Below are 18,283 nucleotides of genomic sequence, written 5' to 3' on the forward strand. Positions count from 1 at the left end.
AATCATGACAGCACTATAATTCATAATCTTCCTTAAAGAGAACACAAGCCTTAAATGGTTTTACAGAATTCTATCCAGGGCCTCCTTGGTGGCGCAAGGGGTTAAGCACAGCACTGTGATGCTATCCACAGCCTCTGCAGCAATGAGTTTGATCCCCAGCTAGCCACATGGTACCTCTCCTGTCTGGCCCACTGCTCCCCTCAGCAGTACTCCAGTTCTTGTATGCATAAATAAATAAATCTTTATATATATTTTTTAAGATTTATTTATTTATACAAGCACTGGGTACAGTCAGAAGTGTGGGAGGGTGAGAGAATTCACCAGAGCCAGAGCGGGGAACAGAACAGGCAGACCATTGAAATACACTGCTGAGGGGAGCAAAGGGTGCGGCAGGAGAGGTCTGCAGGCCATGTGGAACCCTCGCCAGCAGCCGGGGATCGAACAGGCGCTACAGAGGCTGCGGGTAGCTTCGCAGCCCAGTCTCAACAGCTGCGCCACCAGGGGAGGCCCAGATAAATAAATCTTTAAAAAAAAAAAAAAAAAAAAAGAGTTCGGGCCTCGCCTGGTAGCGCAGGAGGTTGAGCGCAGCGGTGTGAAGCTGTCAGTAGCTTCTGCAGCACTGGTTTGATCCCGGCCTGCCGGCAAGGGTCCCACATGGCTCCGCAGACCTCTCTCCTGTCTTGCCTGCCGCTCCCCTCAGCAGTGTATTTCGTCAGTCTGCCTGTTCTGTTCCCCGCTCTGTCTCTGGTGAATCCTCTCACCCTCCCGGGTATTTGGCCTGCACCCCCGTTCTTGTATAAATAAATAAATAAATAATCCTTTAAAAAAAAAAACAGTTCTAGGGCCTCCCCGGTGGCGCAGCGGTTGAGCACTGGGTTGCCAAGCTGCCTGCAGCCTCTGCAGCACCGGTTCGATCACCAGCTGCTCCCCTGCCATGGGAGGAGGGTCCCACATGGCGCGCAGACCTCTCCTGCCGCCCGCTGCTCCCCTCAGCAGTGTACTTCGGTCCTTCTGTCTGCTCTGCTCCCTGCTCTGACTCTGGTGCATTCGCTCACCCTCCCGCGCTTCTGACTGTACCCAGTGCTTGTATAAATAAATAAAAATAAATCTTAAAAAAAAGTCTTTAAAAAATAAGAAAATACTTTAAAAAAAAGAGTTCTAGCCAATATTCTAGGGTCAAGCAATGAGAAATGAGGATCTCAACCACATCAAAATCAACAGGTTTAATACAAGAAAGAAAAAAATACATATTAACTCTCTTCATAAATATAGGTGAAAAAAATCCTAAACAAAGTGTTAGCAAAACAAATCAAGCTGTGTGTTAAAATAGATAATACTGTATTGCAACCAGCTCGTTTTATCCCATAAATTCAATTATGACCTAATATTAGAAATATTAACTAATGTAACTCACAGCAAAATGAAGTTATAGGAGAAAACATTTGCTATAGAGAAATTAATTAAATTCAACATTTACTTGTAATAATTCTAATTCAAATTAGAAATAGAAATGCCCCACTTATACTGAATGAAATCGTAAGATGCCATTTTTCACCCACGCACATGGCAAATCATACTATATGTGGTAAGGATGTGACCAACCTTGAATTCTTAAATAGACTGCTTTCAGAATAGGGGTTGTTTATAGTCTCTTGGAAATAATCTGATATTATTTAGCAGATTTAAGTCACAACAATTTCACTCTACTCTTGCATATATGCACCAGAAAACTTGTATAGAATATTCATGAGGGGGTTGTTTAAAACACTGGAATTTTATCGTACCAAAAAACCTAAATATGATCGTCAGGAGTAAGGGCAAATAAATTTTTCCATGATCCTAAAATAGTCTAATGGACAACAAAGAACTGTAGCTACATGCATCAACTGTGATGAGCTACCGAAATTTATGAAAAGAGCAAGTTGTAAGAACTATAAAACTATTTTATAAATTTGAAAAACAAGCAAATTAAATCATGGAAAGCAATGGAATTATAAGCAGAAATTGAGGACCCCTATTAAACACAGAGAGAATCACCCAGGGGGATCTTCAAAAAAATTTTTTTAAGATTTATTTACTTATTTTGAATGCTGAGTAATATTCCATGGTGTATATGTACCACATCTTCTTGATCCAGTCATCTATTTTTGGGCATTTGGGTTGTTTCCAAAGCTTAGCTATTGTAAATAGTGCTGCTATAAACATTCAAAAAAGATAAACACATGCAATTTGCAGCAACATGGATGGAGCTGGAAGGGATCATGCTCAGTGAAATAAGCCAGAAAGAAAAAGAAAAATACCGGATGGTCTCACTCATAGCAGGAATCTAGAAAACCTAAATAAGGGACCAGGAAAAAGAATAACTATAAGAAAGAAAAAATCAAAATCAACAAACAAATATGAACCAGGGACACACTATGGGGGGTTGAGGGCAGGGAAAAGAGGGTTGGGGGTCAAAATCAGGGGGTTGCAATTGTATGGGGAATATAAAAATAAAATTAAAAAAGATTTACTTATGCATGCAAGAACTGGGGTACTGGCCAGAGGTGTGGGGGAGTGAGAGGATTCACTAGAGACAGAGTGGGGAACAAAACAGGCAGCCTGAGTGAAATACACTGCTGAGGACTAGCAGTGGGCAAGACAGGAGAGGTCTGCTGTGCCATGTAGGTAGCTCCCTGGCTGGCCGGGAATGGAACTCATGCTGCAGAGGCTGCAGATAGCTTCACAGTGCTAAACTGTCATTTAGCTCTTGATCTAATTCTTTGAAACTTTCTGTTTGTGTCATGGTAGGCTTTGGTCATTTGACGAAGCAACTGATGACATTGGCTGATGGACATGTGGTGCTGGCTCTTGAAGGTGGACATGATCTCACTGCCATATGTGATGCATCAGAAGCCTGTGTAAATGCCCTTCTAGGAAATAAGGTAAGAAACTATAAGTATGAAATAGTAGGGGTGTGTACTTGTTTATTTTTTTTCTTTTATTCAAATCCCATGTATTCAGAAGCACAATGATGCTCTTCCAACTTTAGGTAAGAAATGTTTCAAATAAGTATGGTTATCTGGATACCAAATAATCTTGGTTCTAAATAAGTAATACGATGCAGTAGTTTTCTTTCTTTGTCTGCTTATTTCATTTAGCATAAAGCTTACTTCATTTAGCATAAAGCTCTCTCTCATTCATGTTATCACAAATGACAGGAGTTCCCTTTTTACCTCTAAAACTAATACACCATTGTATAGCAAAGAAACCTATTTGGTTGTTGTGAGTTAAATTATTTAGTATTTCTAATATTGAGCCATTATAAATAAGCTGGTCTTTGTGATGTATTACCTTTTTTATACACAGCTGGAGATATAAATACCTTTCTTCTTCCATTCATCTATTGATAGACACTTTCTTGCTTTTATACCTTGACTACTGCGATAATGCTGCAATAAAAATGGGAGTAACAGATATCTTTATAATAGTAATTTCCTTTCCTTTGGGAATATTCCCAGAGGTGACATTGCTAATTTTATGGTAGTTCTATTTTTTAACTTCTTGATATTCCTCCTACAACATAGTGGCCATACCAGTTTAGTCCCACCAATAGAGTAAACTGGGTTCCAGCATTTAAGCTTCTCTGTTTCTCACTGTAGTTTTAATTTGCATTTTCCTGATCATTACTGATGTTGAGCAGCTTTTCACATACCTGTTGTCCATTTGTATGTCTTTTTGGAAATATAGCTACTCAGGATCTTTGCCCGTTTTTAATTGGTCTATGCTTTTTTTTTTTTCCTGTTGAGTTGTATGAGTATTTATTTTAAATATTAACATCATTTTGGATGTGTGGTTTGCAAACAATTTCCCCATTCCTTAAGTTGCCTTTCTTTTTTTTTTTTAATTTATTTATTTATGCATACAAGAACCAGAGTACAGGCCAGAGGTGTGGGAGGTGAGAGGATTCACGAGAGACAGAGAGGAACAGAACAGGCAGAATGACTGAAATACACTGCTGAGGGGAGCAGCAGGCGAGACAGGAGAGGTCTGCTGCGCCATGTGGGTAGCTCCCTGGATGGGGGATCGAACTCGTGCCACAGTGGCTGTGGTTAGCCTCATAGGTTGCGTCTTAACCCCTTGCACCACCAGGGAGGCCCCTTAAATTGCCTTCTCATTTTTTTTAATGAGTACCTTTTCTTTGCCGAAACTTTTTAGTCTAATGTAGTCTTGTTTATTTTTGTCTTGGTTGGTTTTATGGCCTTGAAACCTTGCATTTACATCTTTAATCAGTCTTGAATTGCTTTTTGTGTATGATCTATGACAGGTGTCCAGTTTCATTCGTTTGCATGTGGCTATCCAGTTTAACCAGTATTGATTCTTAAAGTGTCTATCCTTTTCCCAGTGTGTATTCCTGGTTTCTTTGTTGAATATTGATTGAAATTTATGCATGAGTATATTCCTGAGCCCTCTCTTCTGTGCCATTGATCTATATGTCTGTTTTTAATGCTAATACATACTGTGTTGATTACTTGTAATATAATTTGCAATCAGGAAGTGGAATGACTCCAGCATTATTATTCTTTATCAAGATTGTTTTGGTTATTTGAGGTCTTTTGTGGTTTCACACGAGGTTTAGGATTGTTTTTATTATTTCTGTAAAAAATGCCATTGGGTTTTTTTTTTCCCCCCTTTGTAACTTTTTATTGTGGTAAAATAAATATAACATTGAAATTTTGATTGGATTACAATGAATCTGTAGATCACTTTGGGTAGGATGGATATTTTTTAATGCTCGTTTGACTTTCTGGATCTGGATTTCTGTTTCTTTCCCCAGGTTAGGATGTTTTCAGTCGTTATCTCTACAAATTAGCTTTATAGCCTTTTCTCTTCTTGTTCTGTATATTGTTACATACATATATTGTTATATAAACTGTCCTCACTGTTTTCGTTATTTTTTCTTTTGCTAACTTAGATTGGATGAGTTCCACCACCCACTCTCCTTCTTCAGTGATCTTTTCTTCCCTTTGACCTAGCCTTGTGTTAAACCCCTCTATTGAATTTTTCAGTTAAGTTATTCCGTTTTAGTTCTGTTTGGCACTTTTAAACCTTTTCTATCCCTTTATTGAAATTCTTACTTTGTCATGCATTGCTCTCCTGATCTCAGTAAACATCTTATTGATTATTTTGAATACTTAATCTCTATTTCATTAAGATCAGTTTCTGGATTTTATCTTCTAGTGTTTGGAATATATTCCCCTTTTCCTTCATTTTCCTTGACTCAAATTACTTGTTTTGCACATTAGCTAGACCTCTCCCTATCTTGACAGACCAAGCTCATGTAGATTAGCTTCATTAATCAGTCTACCCTAAGCTTCTGGTTACCTCTGAAACCTTTGTGATTATCCAAGCCATAGTCTTTGTTGTAGTGGCTCCCAGTATTTGAGGGTATACAAAGACCTATGAGTGTCCATCAGGTGAGACTCTCAGCCAGCACCTTGATAGAGGTTCATTAGAAGCTGAGCCCTCATGTATTATAGCAGCTAGTAAACAATGCAGTCAAACTCCTTCCAGGCAAAAATTGGGAGATTTTTTGTTGTTGTTGTTGTTCCTTCTGCAGTGAATCTAGATGCATATCCATGGGATGGAGGGTGCTTATATGCCTGTTTAAAAACTTCTTTTATCCCCTATAGCCTTGTCAGACTCGTGAATGAAAACCCTGTTGGCTGTCAGAGCTAAGTAATTTAAGTTCTTTCCAGTGACAGCCATAAAAGTTAGGGTAGTAGATATGTGAACATGCTCCTTCTAGGGAGATAACTGGTGACTTGTTTGAGTGAACCAGAGAAAGAAGGCAGAAGCGCCCCAACTCCTTTGGGTGCTGTAAAAGATCACTGTCAATACTTATGCATGTTAAGTGGAAACTGGATCCCTAAAGCAGCAGCTTGTAAAGTATGCAGTCAAATCCTTTCTTGTGAAAGACTGGGAGATGGGTGTTTTCTGCCTGTTCCCTCTTGTGAGCCTGGGGATAAAGCAAGTGCTCATATAATTGTTAAGAGCTGGTTCTTTGCTTGCTATAGTTGTGGGACTTGTGAACAGAAGTCCTGATAGGTTTCAAAGCTAGGGAAGTATTTAGGGGCCCATTCCTTGGGTAGGAACCTTAAAAGTTAAGGTCCTAGATGTGCAATATATTCAAACCCTTCACTCCTTAAGAGATGCTGGTAGTTGGATTATGGTGAGAATATGTCTTAACCTACCTTACCCATTTTAATGTGGGCTTTTTTTCTCATTCACTCAATTTGTAAAAATCACTCTGCTAGTTTCTGGATTTCTCTCAGAAGGAACTGCTCCATACAGTGAGTATGGGAGAAGGGAAATTTGGGAGATTCCTATCTTACCATCTTTCTCCACAATCTTTACAATTGATAAATTCCTTTTTTTTTCTCACCATTTATGAATTCCTTAGGCTATGAGATCTATTTTAATCCTGTATTACAGATGATAATAACTTTGAAAGAGATTTGTAAAATCTATTCAAGGTCATGAAGTCAGAATGGATTAGATTCAACATTTGAACGTGACTCTATATTGCCATATAAATAAATTGCAGTATATTTTCCTGTTATGCAGACTTCAAGTCAAATGCCATAAGGTACACATGCAGATCAGGGCTAGCTTCAGGACTAATGAATTGAAACTCAACAAATATTTCCAAGTTTGTATGTACTCATTAATATTACTAATTTTTTATAGTGAATGTATAGGTGGGTATGGTTATTTTATATATTTTGTCTGTTCACATAAACTTGAAATATGATTCATATGAAATAACATATACAAAGTTATTTTTAAAATCTACCATTAGCAGTAACTTATGATTTTGCCTGTATTATTTATGATGGGAAAACTGTATCTTTTCTTCTGCACATTGAAAACATAAACTATATTTTCATAATTATCTTAAACTATCATGCTTCAACATGATTATTGTACCATATTTACTGAGGTACATATATACAATTTTATTTGAAGAAAAATATGAGGTAAAATATATTTCAAGGTGTTTAAGATTTTCTTAATATTAGAGTCTTTCTGAAATCCCTGTGAATAATAATGACAATAAGAATGTTGGAGTTTTTTTGTGGCATAAAATAAGTGCAAAATATAAATGGCACTTTCATCAGTTAATGTTTGGCTGGATTAAAACTAATTTGAGCATGGTCCAGGAAATTCCTATTTGCCTGCGAAATAACATATTTTGCATAGTCACCTATTTTCTCAAATTATTTATTTGATTCTAAGTATAGATATTTTTAGGGAAGCAGACTGGTTTTAATATTTGCATCATGAGGGCTTATCCCAGATGTGCACAAGATCACAATAAGTTGTGAATTGTGGTTCCAGGAAAGATTGACGTGTCCAGAAAGTTAACTCAGTTGCAGAAGCCAACTTCTTTTCCAACTATGTGAAAGGAAATTATGGATTTGACTGACTCTCTTTGAGCACATTCATTCAAATGAGATTCTATCTTGATGTTTTTGTACTCTCTGCACTTGGCTCACTCTATTCTTCCAAAAGAGGATTTCCATTGAAGATGGAATAATTTCTCTTGTGACCTCAGATTTAAGTCAGTTGTGTAAAGTTGCATGGCTTTCTTAATTTATCTGCGTTTACTAAAAAGTAAAATGGATATGTTTTAATGTTCCTTCCTTGCCCTGTATTCCTTTGTGATGGGATGTCTGCGGTCATTTTATTCCATGTGCTATTCCTCATGATCAAATATACTGTTTCCATAGAGCAATTAGTGACATTAGAAGAATGCCTCCTAATTTAGAATTTGAGACCTATGCCTTTCCTCTACATTTCTCTACATAGAAAGACCAGGCTTGAGGCAGAGGGAGGGATAAAAGTATCATTGGACAATCCTGAACATGCCCACATAAGTGTATGATTACTACAAAATCCAGTAAGTGGTAACTGAAATGATTGCTTGGGCTATATTGACCAATCAACTTTAATTACCTGGATATCTTTTAGTAAATAATTTAATTATTACAATATCCTAAATATCCTCTTCCTTTTCTTTGGCTATTTTCAGTTACGTAAACACAATCTAAAATTTGTTCATGATGAACTAAAGGAAGAGAGGTTTAAATAATTTGGCCTTCAGTACTTTTTTCCATTGAAATTTCTTAAAGATGTAAATAAGAGTGAAGATTTCCCACAAGATGCTCTAAGGTAATAGATGAATTTGCTATATTGAGCTTTGAAAAGTGCATTTTAGTGTAGCAGCTCCATCAGTATACCAAGTGACAGAGTTAAGAGACAGAAGGATTTTTTCAATATGAAAAATGGAAGAAAAATACATGAGTGCTGTACATTATAATTCATTTGAAAAAGGAAATGAAAATATACTACTCGAAACAACTTTAAGAAACAAAGAGTTCTTCTCACTTTCATCAACAATGTAATTTATAATCCAAGGTCTGGTTTTCTGTATTTTTTTTCTAGTTCAGAGGTCATCATGACTAACAGCATGACTGTATTGAAGAAGTTTTAGATTTCATTCCTTTAGAAAAAATAATATATAAGTCATATTGCAGGTACCTCATCATTAAAAAAAATGTGCATGCATGTAGTTTTCAAGGTAGTTTTAACTCTAAGTAAAAAAAATAAAAAAGGACATCTTTCAGATACCAATTATTGTCATTTCGAATCCCAATTTCCCCCCAAACTCCCTTTTCAAGTGATTAATAGGGCAATTATAACTTATTATCTGGGATTTCACTCTTACAAATAACAAAATGTAGTAAGGTTTGAGCTTAAAACATTGGCAGAACCTACTTTGGCTTTTCAACACTGAACACGCAATTGAACTCAAATTAGGAAGGTCAAGAAGGGTCTTTTTGAGGGACTCTGCACTTTGTCAGATATATTTATTCATGTGCAGAGGATTAGACTTCATAAACATTTTGCCAGTTTTTTTAATGCTATTTCGTTTCCTTGTTGTTCTTGGCCAGACCATGTCAATACAGCAAAATGATGCTTCATATGGGTTATTATTCCACAGAATAATATGTATTACATAACTCAAAGGAATTATAAAATCAGCAGGAACTCTTGGCTCTCCATTTCTGAATAGAAAACATAGATGGGTACCAGAAAACTTGATTTAAAAAAATTATCTGAGCGTTGCACCCAAAATAGGCATTTCTTCTTTTTAAATATTTTTATCATGAAAGTGATCTATTTAGCAAAACATCTCTCTTAACTATTCTTTTAAGAAATATGCACAAGGTCAGTCAAAATAATATACTATTGGATTAAAACTAATTTGAGCATGGTACAGGAAATTCCTAGAGGCAACTGATTTTGAAGACATACCAGAAGTCCATTTTTTTCTTTTTCTTGGCAAAGTTCATAACTTAGATTTATCAGTCCAATCAGGGAATGATGGATATTTTTGAACTTCTTCAGTGAAGCACTTAGAAACACCAGTTTGAGATTTGCAAGAAATGGAAGTGACTATCTAAATGAGAAGAATCATTAGGTTGCTTGAAATGGCATCAGAGATGCGTTTGTAAAGTTACATCTTTTAGCATTAGTAATAGCAACATCTGTGAGATTCTTAGACAATCTGATTTTGGTAATCTGCATTTATACTTTAGACAAACAATGTCACAGTTATTTTAAGGCCAAATTTGCCCACTGTAATGCAAAACCAATTATCTGCACCCTGGGTTTCTTCCTCTGAAAGAAATCTTTCCAGGAGGTGTGAAAAGCTTAAGCAGTTGGCATTCCTATGGAATCGGAAAACAAAAACATTGAAAAACTCCCTCCTGGCAGGTAAAAAAGGAAAGGAGAAGACACATACAGTAGTTAGAACTTGAGTAGTGAGTTGAGAACAAGGTCATTAAAAGACCATCTGTCTAAACAGAATAAATGATGTTTTTAAGCTTGTTAGGAAAAATAATTGATATAGATAAGGAAGGTTTTGCGAAGATGCTACAATCTCTATTACTGTAGTTTCAGCATGTACATTTAGAGCTATAATTTTTTTAAGCTCCCTTACTCTTTTTAAGGTTTAACTTCTAGATCTCCTCATTCTCTCCCTTCCTCCCTCCCTCCCTCCATGCTCCTTTTCTTTGTAATAACTCTGTCTCCTTTGAATAGGCTCAGCTGCTTTAATTTGACTTGAATTTCTGCAACAGTGGCTAAATTTAGTGATTGTATATGTTGATAATCTTTCCAAGATGGCTTTTTGCTCTAAAGCTGCTGGAAAAGTCTCTTGAATTGACTCTAGTAAGTGTTGACAACCACCCCTGAGGTGAACTCTTGAGATGTTGTTGTCCAAGTTGCTCATCAGGGGTTTGTTTGCATTAGATTTTAAATGGGGAAGTAGTTTTGCCATCTTTTTCATCCTTTAGATTATGTATGGCTAACTCCATTGGGGAATTGGTGTGAATCTGGGAAAGCTTACAAGCTCCTAATAGTTTCAATTCATGAGGAAAGAAGAACTGAATATAGGGGAAATGTATGATAATCCAGAATAATATTTTTTCCATGGTCTTCTCTTGGATTTTGAAACCTGTAAGTTAAAGAGAGTACAATGTTTTAGGAAGTATTATTTGAGATACATTACGTTGTAGATAGGTCTATGATGTTGCATGTCTTGTATTCAACCAAGCTTGTGAAAAGCAGAGCCAAATTGGTGATTTTTGTATTTATCTGTTGTATCACATCCCAGGTGAGGTAGAATTTATCTGGAAAATTCCAAATCTGCTTATGCTGATCTCCTTTGTACTGTTTGTCTTAAGTCTTTTCAGTGGGTTTTTCAAGGAATTTGGAGTGGTATCTTGGACATTTAATTGAGTTCTGTTACCAATAAATAAAAAGAAAAATACCAAAAAAAAAAAAAAAAGCATTTCATTGGTGAAGCTAACATGTTTGTGATGTTCTATTTATCTGCCTATTAAATAGACAGACTTATCTGTCTATTCATTCTGTGGTCTTTTATTGGGCATCAATATTTTGCCCCAAAATTCTCATACAAATAAATAAAAGTAAGAAATACAAACTATTTTAGAAATTTAATGTAGGACCCTTTTTTCAGCTAGGGATGAATGAATATTTTAATAGAGGGAGTAGCATTTAACTTTGTCTTAAATAAAAATAAGATTTTCCAACTAAAATTAACATAAAAGCTTTATCTTTTTTAGTAAAAAGCACAGACAAATACATTAGGAATTCCTGGGATTGTGGATGGCTCTGATTTGGATTGGTTTGTTTTGTTTATGGAGGAGGAGAGTCTACTTGGAGTGGGATAAAAGTAAATAATGAGTCTAGACCAGTAGAATTAGAATTTCTATTTGTTATGGAAGGTTTGAACAACTGTGTCCCATGCATTGAGATAAAATTTAAAAAACATGATTTTTGAAGAAGGCAAACTCTCAACAAGAAAACTAAAAAACATCATTAGAAATGCCTTCCTCCAGATTATCAATTAACAAAATAATATTCTCTCAGTGATGTGCTAGAGCTGACTCTGAGCGGTTTGTGAAAACCAGTTTTTTGTATTGCTACTCAAATCTTGTCAAATGACATAAGATCTGTAGCTTGAAATAGGCTATGGTGTGAGTATTTACATCACAGAAATCAGTAAAAGTACAAATTGCAGCTATTTCTTGAACAGTTAGCTCTTAAACATTTATCACTACACATTGCTGTATGATGTGGAAAAGGTCTTCCTAGCAAAAAAATCAACATTTTGCATATAATACAAATCTCTTTACTACACAAAAAGTTAAAGAAAAGTTTAAAAATATGAAAATTAGCATAAGAGGAAAATTTAAAAAAATCAAATGAGAGGAAGAAAACCAAGGACTTACCAAGTATATAACAAATTTAAATTTATTTGCAAAAACAGAGGCAAGAAAACAAGATTTTGGGTGTATAAATTGAACTAAGTTTTCTTTATAACAATCGACGTCTAAACGTGGACATTATGCTGGGAAACTAAACACAAAGCAGTGAGAAAACTTCCTTTCAATGTTATTGAAACTTTAATACTTACTTTCAACATATATATTAGTTCCCTTCCTCAACTGGGTAGTTTGAACTCTTTTCTCATGAATTGAGTAACTGCAATCTCACCTCAGTGTCTAAACAAAAATACTGACAGTCTGAACTATTCAACCAATGGCATTCATTGTCATTCTTTTCAATACACTACAATTCCTTCTTCTTTTTACCTTTATGTTTCTTTTTATTTTTTTTTATAAATTTTATTGTTATATTCCCCATACAATTGCAGCCCCCCCATTCTGACCCCAATCCCTCCCCTCCCGCCCCCGCCCCCCTAAAAGTGTCTCTGGTTCATAGTTTTTTGTTGATTTTGATTTTCACTTTCTTATAGTTATTCATTTTCCTGGTCCCTTATTTAAGTTTTCTAGATTCCTGCTATGAGTGAGACCATCCGGTATTTTTCTTTTTCTTTTTGGCTTATTTCGCTGAGCATGATCCCTTCCAAGGCCATCCATGTTGCTGCAAATTGCATGTGTTTATCTTTTTTGAATGCTGAGTAATATTCCATGGTATATATGTACCACATCTTCTTGATCCAGTCATCTATTTTTGGGCATTTGGGTTGTTTCCAAAGCTTAGCTATTGTAAACAGTGCTGCTATATACATAGGGGTGCAGGTGTTCTTTGGAATTGATGTTTCTGTGTCCTTTGGGTAAATACCTAGGAGTGGAATTGTGGATCATATGGAAGCTCTATGTTTAGTAGGTCCAGAAATCTCCACACAGCTCTCCACAGTGGTTGGACCAGTTTGCACTCCCACCAACAGTGCAGAAGAGTTCCTTTTTCTCCACACCCTCGCCAGCATTTGTTGTTGCTAGTTTTTTTAATATGTGCCATTCTCACTGGTGTAAGATGGTATCTCATGGTAGTTTTGATTTGCATTTCCCTGATGGCAAGTGATGTAGAACATTTTTTCATATGCCTGTTGGCCATTTGCATTTCCTCTTCAGAGAAGTTTCTTTTTAGCTCTTCTGCCCATTTTTTGACTGGATTATTTTCTTTGTTGTTGTTGAGTCTCATCAGCTCTTTGCAGATTTTTGTGATCAGTCCTTTATCATTAGTGTTGGGTGCAAAAATGTTCTCCCAGTTGGTGGGGTTTCTCTTTGTTTTTGTTATTGTCTCTTTTGCTGTGCAGAAGCTCTTTAATTTGATGTAGTCCCAGCTGTTGATCTTTGCCTTCACTATCACTGCTTTGGGTGATGTGTCTGTAAAGATGTCTTTGATGTGCAAATCACGTAGTGTTTCGCCTATATTTCCTTCTATATATTTTATGGTTTCAGGTCTTATGTCTAGTTCTTTAATCCATTTTGAGTTGATTTTTGTGTATGGTCTGAGGTGGTGGTCAAGCTTCATTCTTTTGCATGTAGCGACCCAGTTTTCCCAGCACCATTTATTGAACAAACTTTCTTTGCTCCAATGCATAGTCTTTGCTCCTTTGTCAAAGATTAGTTGACCATAAATCTGTGGGTTTATTTCTGGATTTTCTTTTTTTTTTTTTTTTTAATTTTATTTTTTATTCTTTTTTTAATTTTTTTTTTTTATAGAGGCATGCTTTATTTATTTATTTGTTTGTTTGTTTGTTTTGTTTATACAAGCACTGGGTACAGTCAGAAGCGCGGGAGGGTGAGAGAATTCACCAGAGCCAGAGCGGGGAGCAGAGCAGGCAGAAGGACCGAAGGACACTGCTGAGGGGAGCAGCGGGCGGCAGGAGAGGTCTGCGCGCCATGTGGGACCCTCCTGTGGTGGCCAGGGAGCAGCCGGGGATAGAACTGGCGCTGCAGAGGCCGCGGGCAGCTTCGCAACCCAGCGCTCAACCGCTGCGCCACCGGGGAGACCCTATTTCTGGATTTTCTATTCGATTCCATTGGTCTGTATGTCTGTTCTTGTTCCAATACCATGCAGTTTTGATGATTATGGCTTTGTAGTATAGTTTGAAGTCTGGGAGTGTGATGCCTCCATTCCCTTCTTTTTTTTTCAGGAGAGCTTTGGCTATTCGGGGTATTTTGTGATTCCATATGAATTTCATCAATAATTGTTCTATTTCTTTGAAGAATGACATTGAAATTTTGATTGGAATAGCATTGAATCTGTATATTGCTTTTGGAAGGATGGCCATTTTAATAATGTTTATTCTTCCAATCCATGAGCAGGGGATGTCTCTCCATTTCTTTGTGTCTTCTTCTATTTCTTTTAACAGTGTTTTATAGTTTTCTTTGTATAGGTCCTTTACCTCTTTTGTTAGATTTATTCCCAAATATTTGATTTTTTTTGTTTCAATAACAAAAGGGATGGTTTTTTTGATTTCTTCTTCTTCAGATTTATTGTTTGTGTATAGGAAGGCTACTGACTTTTGCATGTTGATTTTGTATCCTGCCACTTTACTGAACTGATTGATGAGTTGAATTAGCTTTTCTGTGGAGTTTTTGGGGTTCTCTATGTATAATATCATATCGTCTGCAAATAGTGATAGTTTGACTTCTTCTTTTCCTATTTGGATTCCTTGGATGTCTTTCTCTTGTCTTATTGCCCTGGCTAGGACTTCCAGTATTATATTGAAAAGCAGTGGTGAGAGTGGACATCCTTGTCTTGTTCCAGATCTTAATGGAATTGCTTTCAGCTTTTCACCATTGAGAATGATACTGGCTGTTGGCTTGTCATAGATGGCCTTTATGATGTTGAGGTATGTTCCTTGTATCCCAAGAATTTCAAGGGCTTTTATCATGAATGGGTGTTGCACTTTGTCGAAAGCTTTCTCAGCATCTATTGATATTATCATATGGTTTTTATATTTCTTTTTGTTGATGTGTTGGATAACGTTGATTGATTTTCGGATGTTAAACCATCCTTGTGCCCCTGGAATGAATCCTACTTGGTCGTGGTGAATTATCTTATGGATACATTGTTGGATTCTGATGGCTCAAATTTTATTGAGGATTTTTGCATCAGTGTTCATTAGGGAGATTGGCCTGTAGTTTCCTTTTTTGTGTTGTCCTTGTTCGGTTTTGGTATTAGTGTAATGTTGGCTTCATAGAACGTGTTTGGTATTGTCCCTTCCTTCTCAATTTTTTGGAAGAGTTTGTGAAGGATAGGCACTAATTCGTCTCTGAATGTTTGGTAGAATTCATTTGTAAATCCATCAGGTCCTGGGCTTTTGTTTTTGGGGAGGTTTTTTATTACCATTTCAATTTCGCTAATTGTAATTGGTCTGTTTAGGTGTTCTATTTCTTCTTTATCTAGCTTTGGGTGATTGTAGAGTTGTAGGAATTTGTCCATCTCCTCTAGATTATTAAACTTGTTTCCATATAACTGTTCATAGTAGTTACTGATTATTCTTTTGATTTCTGCTGTGTCCGTAGTGATTTCTCCTCTTTCATTGATGATCCTGTTTATTTGTGCTTTCTCCCTTTTTTCCTTTGTGAGCCTGGCTAGGGGTTTGTCTATTTTATTGATTTTTTCAAAGAACCAGCTCTTGGTTTCATTGATCTTTTGGATTGTTTTTTTAGTTTCAATTTCATTTATTTCTGCTTTGGTTTTTATTATTTCTTTTCTTCTACTGGTTTTGGGGTTTTTTTGTTGTTCTTTTTCTAGATCTTTGAGCTTCGAGATTAGGTTGTTTCTTTGAGTTCTTTCTTGTTTCTTCATGTGAGCTTCTATTGCTATATATTTTCCTCTTATTACTGCTTTTGCTGCATCCCATACATTTAGGATATTGGTGTCCTCCTTGTCGTTCAATTCAAAAAATTTTTTAATTTCCTCTTTGATCTCCTCATTAGTCCAGTGGTCTTCCAGTAGTGTGGTTTTTAATCTCCATGAGGTAGGAAAGTTCCTTGCCTTCTTTTTATGGTTTATTTCTAGTTTGATGCCTTCATGGTCAGAAAAGATGGTTGATATGATTTCAATCTTGGTGTATCTGTTGATGTTTGTCTTGTGCCCCAGTATGTGATCGATCCTGGAGAATGATCCATGTGCGCTTGAGAAAAATGTGTACTCCGTTTTTTTGGGGTTTAGTGTTCTATAGATGTCTGTTAAGCCCAATTGCTCTAGGTCCTTATTTAGAGCTTTGGTTTCTTTACTTATTTTTTGTCTTGTTGATCTATCCATTGTTGATAGTAGTGTGTTGAAGTCTCCCACTACGTATGTGTTTTCTCTGATGTCTGTTTTCAGAGAGGACAACAGTTGTCTGATATATTTTGGTGCTCCTTCGTTTGGTGTGTATATGTTAATGAGTGTTATTTCTTCTTGAAGTATTGTCCCCTTGATCATAATGTAGTGACCATTGGGGTCTCTTTTTATCTTTTTGAGTTTGAAATCTGTTTTATCTGATATAAGTATAGCTGTTCCTGCTTTCTTTTTTGGTCCATTTGCTTGTAGGATTGTTTTCCATCCTTTAACTTTGAGCCTATTTTTATCTTTTGTAGCTAAATGTGTTTCCTGGAGACAGCAAAAGGTTGGGTTTTGTTTCTTAATCCAGGCTGCAACTCTGTGTCTTTTTATTGAAGAGTTTAGTCCATTTACATTTAGAGTTAATATTGATATGTTAACATCTGTATTTGCCATTGTGTTTGTCTTTCCTTTGATTTTATTTATTTATACTTTTAATAACTTTTTTTTTTTTTTTGGCCTTCTTTCATTGTTGTTCGTCCCTCTGAGGTTCTGGCTTTAGGACTCCTTGTACTATTTTTTGGAGTGGGGGTTTAGTTGCAATGAAATTCCGGAGTTTCTGTTTATCTGGGAAGGTCCATATTCTTTCTTCAAAGAGGAAGGAGAGCTTTGCAGGATAGAGTATTCTTGGTTGGCATCTGTTTTCTTGGAGTCTGTTGACTATGTCCCTCCACTCTCTCCTTGCCCGTAGTGTTTCTTCGGAGAAGTCTGATGTCAGCCTGATTGGCTTTCCTTTGAATGTTATCTGTTTCTTCCCTCTTGCCAGCTTCATTATTTTTTCCTTGTCCTGGATTCTTGGGAGCTTTACTATTATGTGTCTTGCTGTATTTTTTCTTTCGTCGTGGAAGTTTGGTGTTCTTCTTGCTTCTTGTATATCAATTTTCAGCTCCTTCTTCACATTTGGGAAGTTCTCTTCAATTATCTCTTTGAATATTTTCTCTGTTCCTACTTCTCTCTCCTCTCCTTCTGGTATTCCTATAACTCTTATATTTCCTTTCCTCATGGAGTCAGATAGTTCCCGAAGTCTTTCTTCATTCTTTTGCCTTCGTACTTCTCTTTCCTTTTCTGTTTTGGTTCTTTTTATTTCTTATTCGTTCTTCCATTTCATCAATTCTGCTTTCATTGCTTTTCCCAGAATTCTTTAGTTCTTCCACTAATTCTTTGATCTCCTGCATTTCTTTTACTTCCCTCTTTAGGGACTCAATTTCATTCTTCTGATCGTTGATTATTTTTCCCTTATCATTGTTTTCCTTTATGACTTCTGTCAGTTTTTTAATCACGGCAATTTTAAATTCTCTTTCTGGAAGGCTCAGAAGTTCTTCCAAGTTACTGTCGTTGCAATCTGAGGGCTGGTTTTCTTTTTGTGGTTTGCTTTTTCTCTGGAGAGTTGCTAGGTTGCGTGTGGTTCTTCTCCTCCCTACTGTCTGTTTTCTAATTTGCCGTATGCGTTGGGACACTGTGTAGTTGGGACTGGCCAGCATCTTGGGTGAGCTTCTCTTCTCCCCTCTGGTTCCTCCAGGAGTCATCTGTCAGTTTCAAGCAGTCTTTATTGGAGAAAGGTCCCTGTCCTAAAATGTCGATGTGGGGACACACTCCCTTGTGTGCCTGGTCTGCCCTGGCGGTGGGTTCCTGCTCCCCCTCTGGGCTTGGACTGCAGGCCAGAGGGGGTCTGGCGTGGGCGAACTTCCCCCGCTCACCTCTGGCTCCTGAGGAAGCCTTCTGCAGGTAGTCTTTACTGAAGAAATGTCCCTGTTCTAAAATGGTGATGTGGGACACACTCCCTGCGCGTACGGTGTCAGGCACACTCTTCTGCGTGCCTGGTCTGCCCCAGCTGTGGGTGCTCGCTCTCCCTGTGGGCTCAGACTACTTTTTCGGAAGGGGCCGGGTGTGGGCTAACTCCCCAGCTGGCCACTAGCTCCTTCAGGAGCCTGTGCTGGCTTCAAGTCGCTAGGTGGCGCCAGAGATCTCTCCTAGAGCCCTTGGGGAGCTGATTTTCCACCCCGTGGGACAGGGAGCAGAGCGGGGATGGTAGGGTACACCTCAACGGCTTTGGGGTGCTGTG

At 37.1% G+C, this 18,283-nt stretch overlaps 1 protein-coding gene across 4 annotated transcripts in view; it reads left to right on the forward strand.

Moving 5' to 3' along the window:
* HDAC9 (histone deacetylase 9) overlaps positions 1 to 18,283 on the forward strand; it is a gene marked incomplete at both ends in the record, with an annotated part of 409,639 nt that overhangs the window by 342,724 nt on the left and 48,632 nt on the right. For all 4 annotated transcript variants that reach the window (XM_084230504.1, XM_084230512.1, XM_084230510.1 and 1 more), the window contains one exon: positions 2,791 to 2,924. In XM_084230504.1, coding sequence (XP_084086630.1) covers positions 2,791 to 2,924 — 134 coding nt within the window. The remainder of the gene's footprint in view (positions 1 to 2,790; positions 2,925 to 18,283) is intronic.

The sequence above is a fragment of the Talpa europaea genome (genome assembly GCF_964194135.1).
Source record: "Talpa europaea genome assembly, chromosome: 3".
Taxonomy (NCBI): Eukaryota; Metazoa; Chordata; class Mammalia; order Eulipotyphla; family Talpidae; genus Talpa; species Talpa europaea.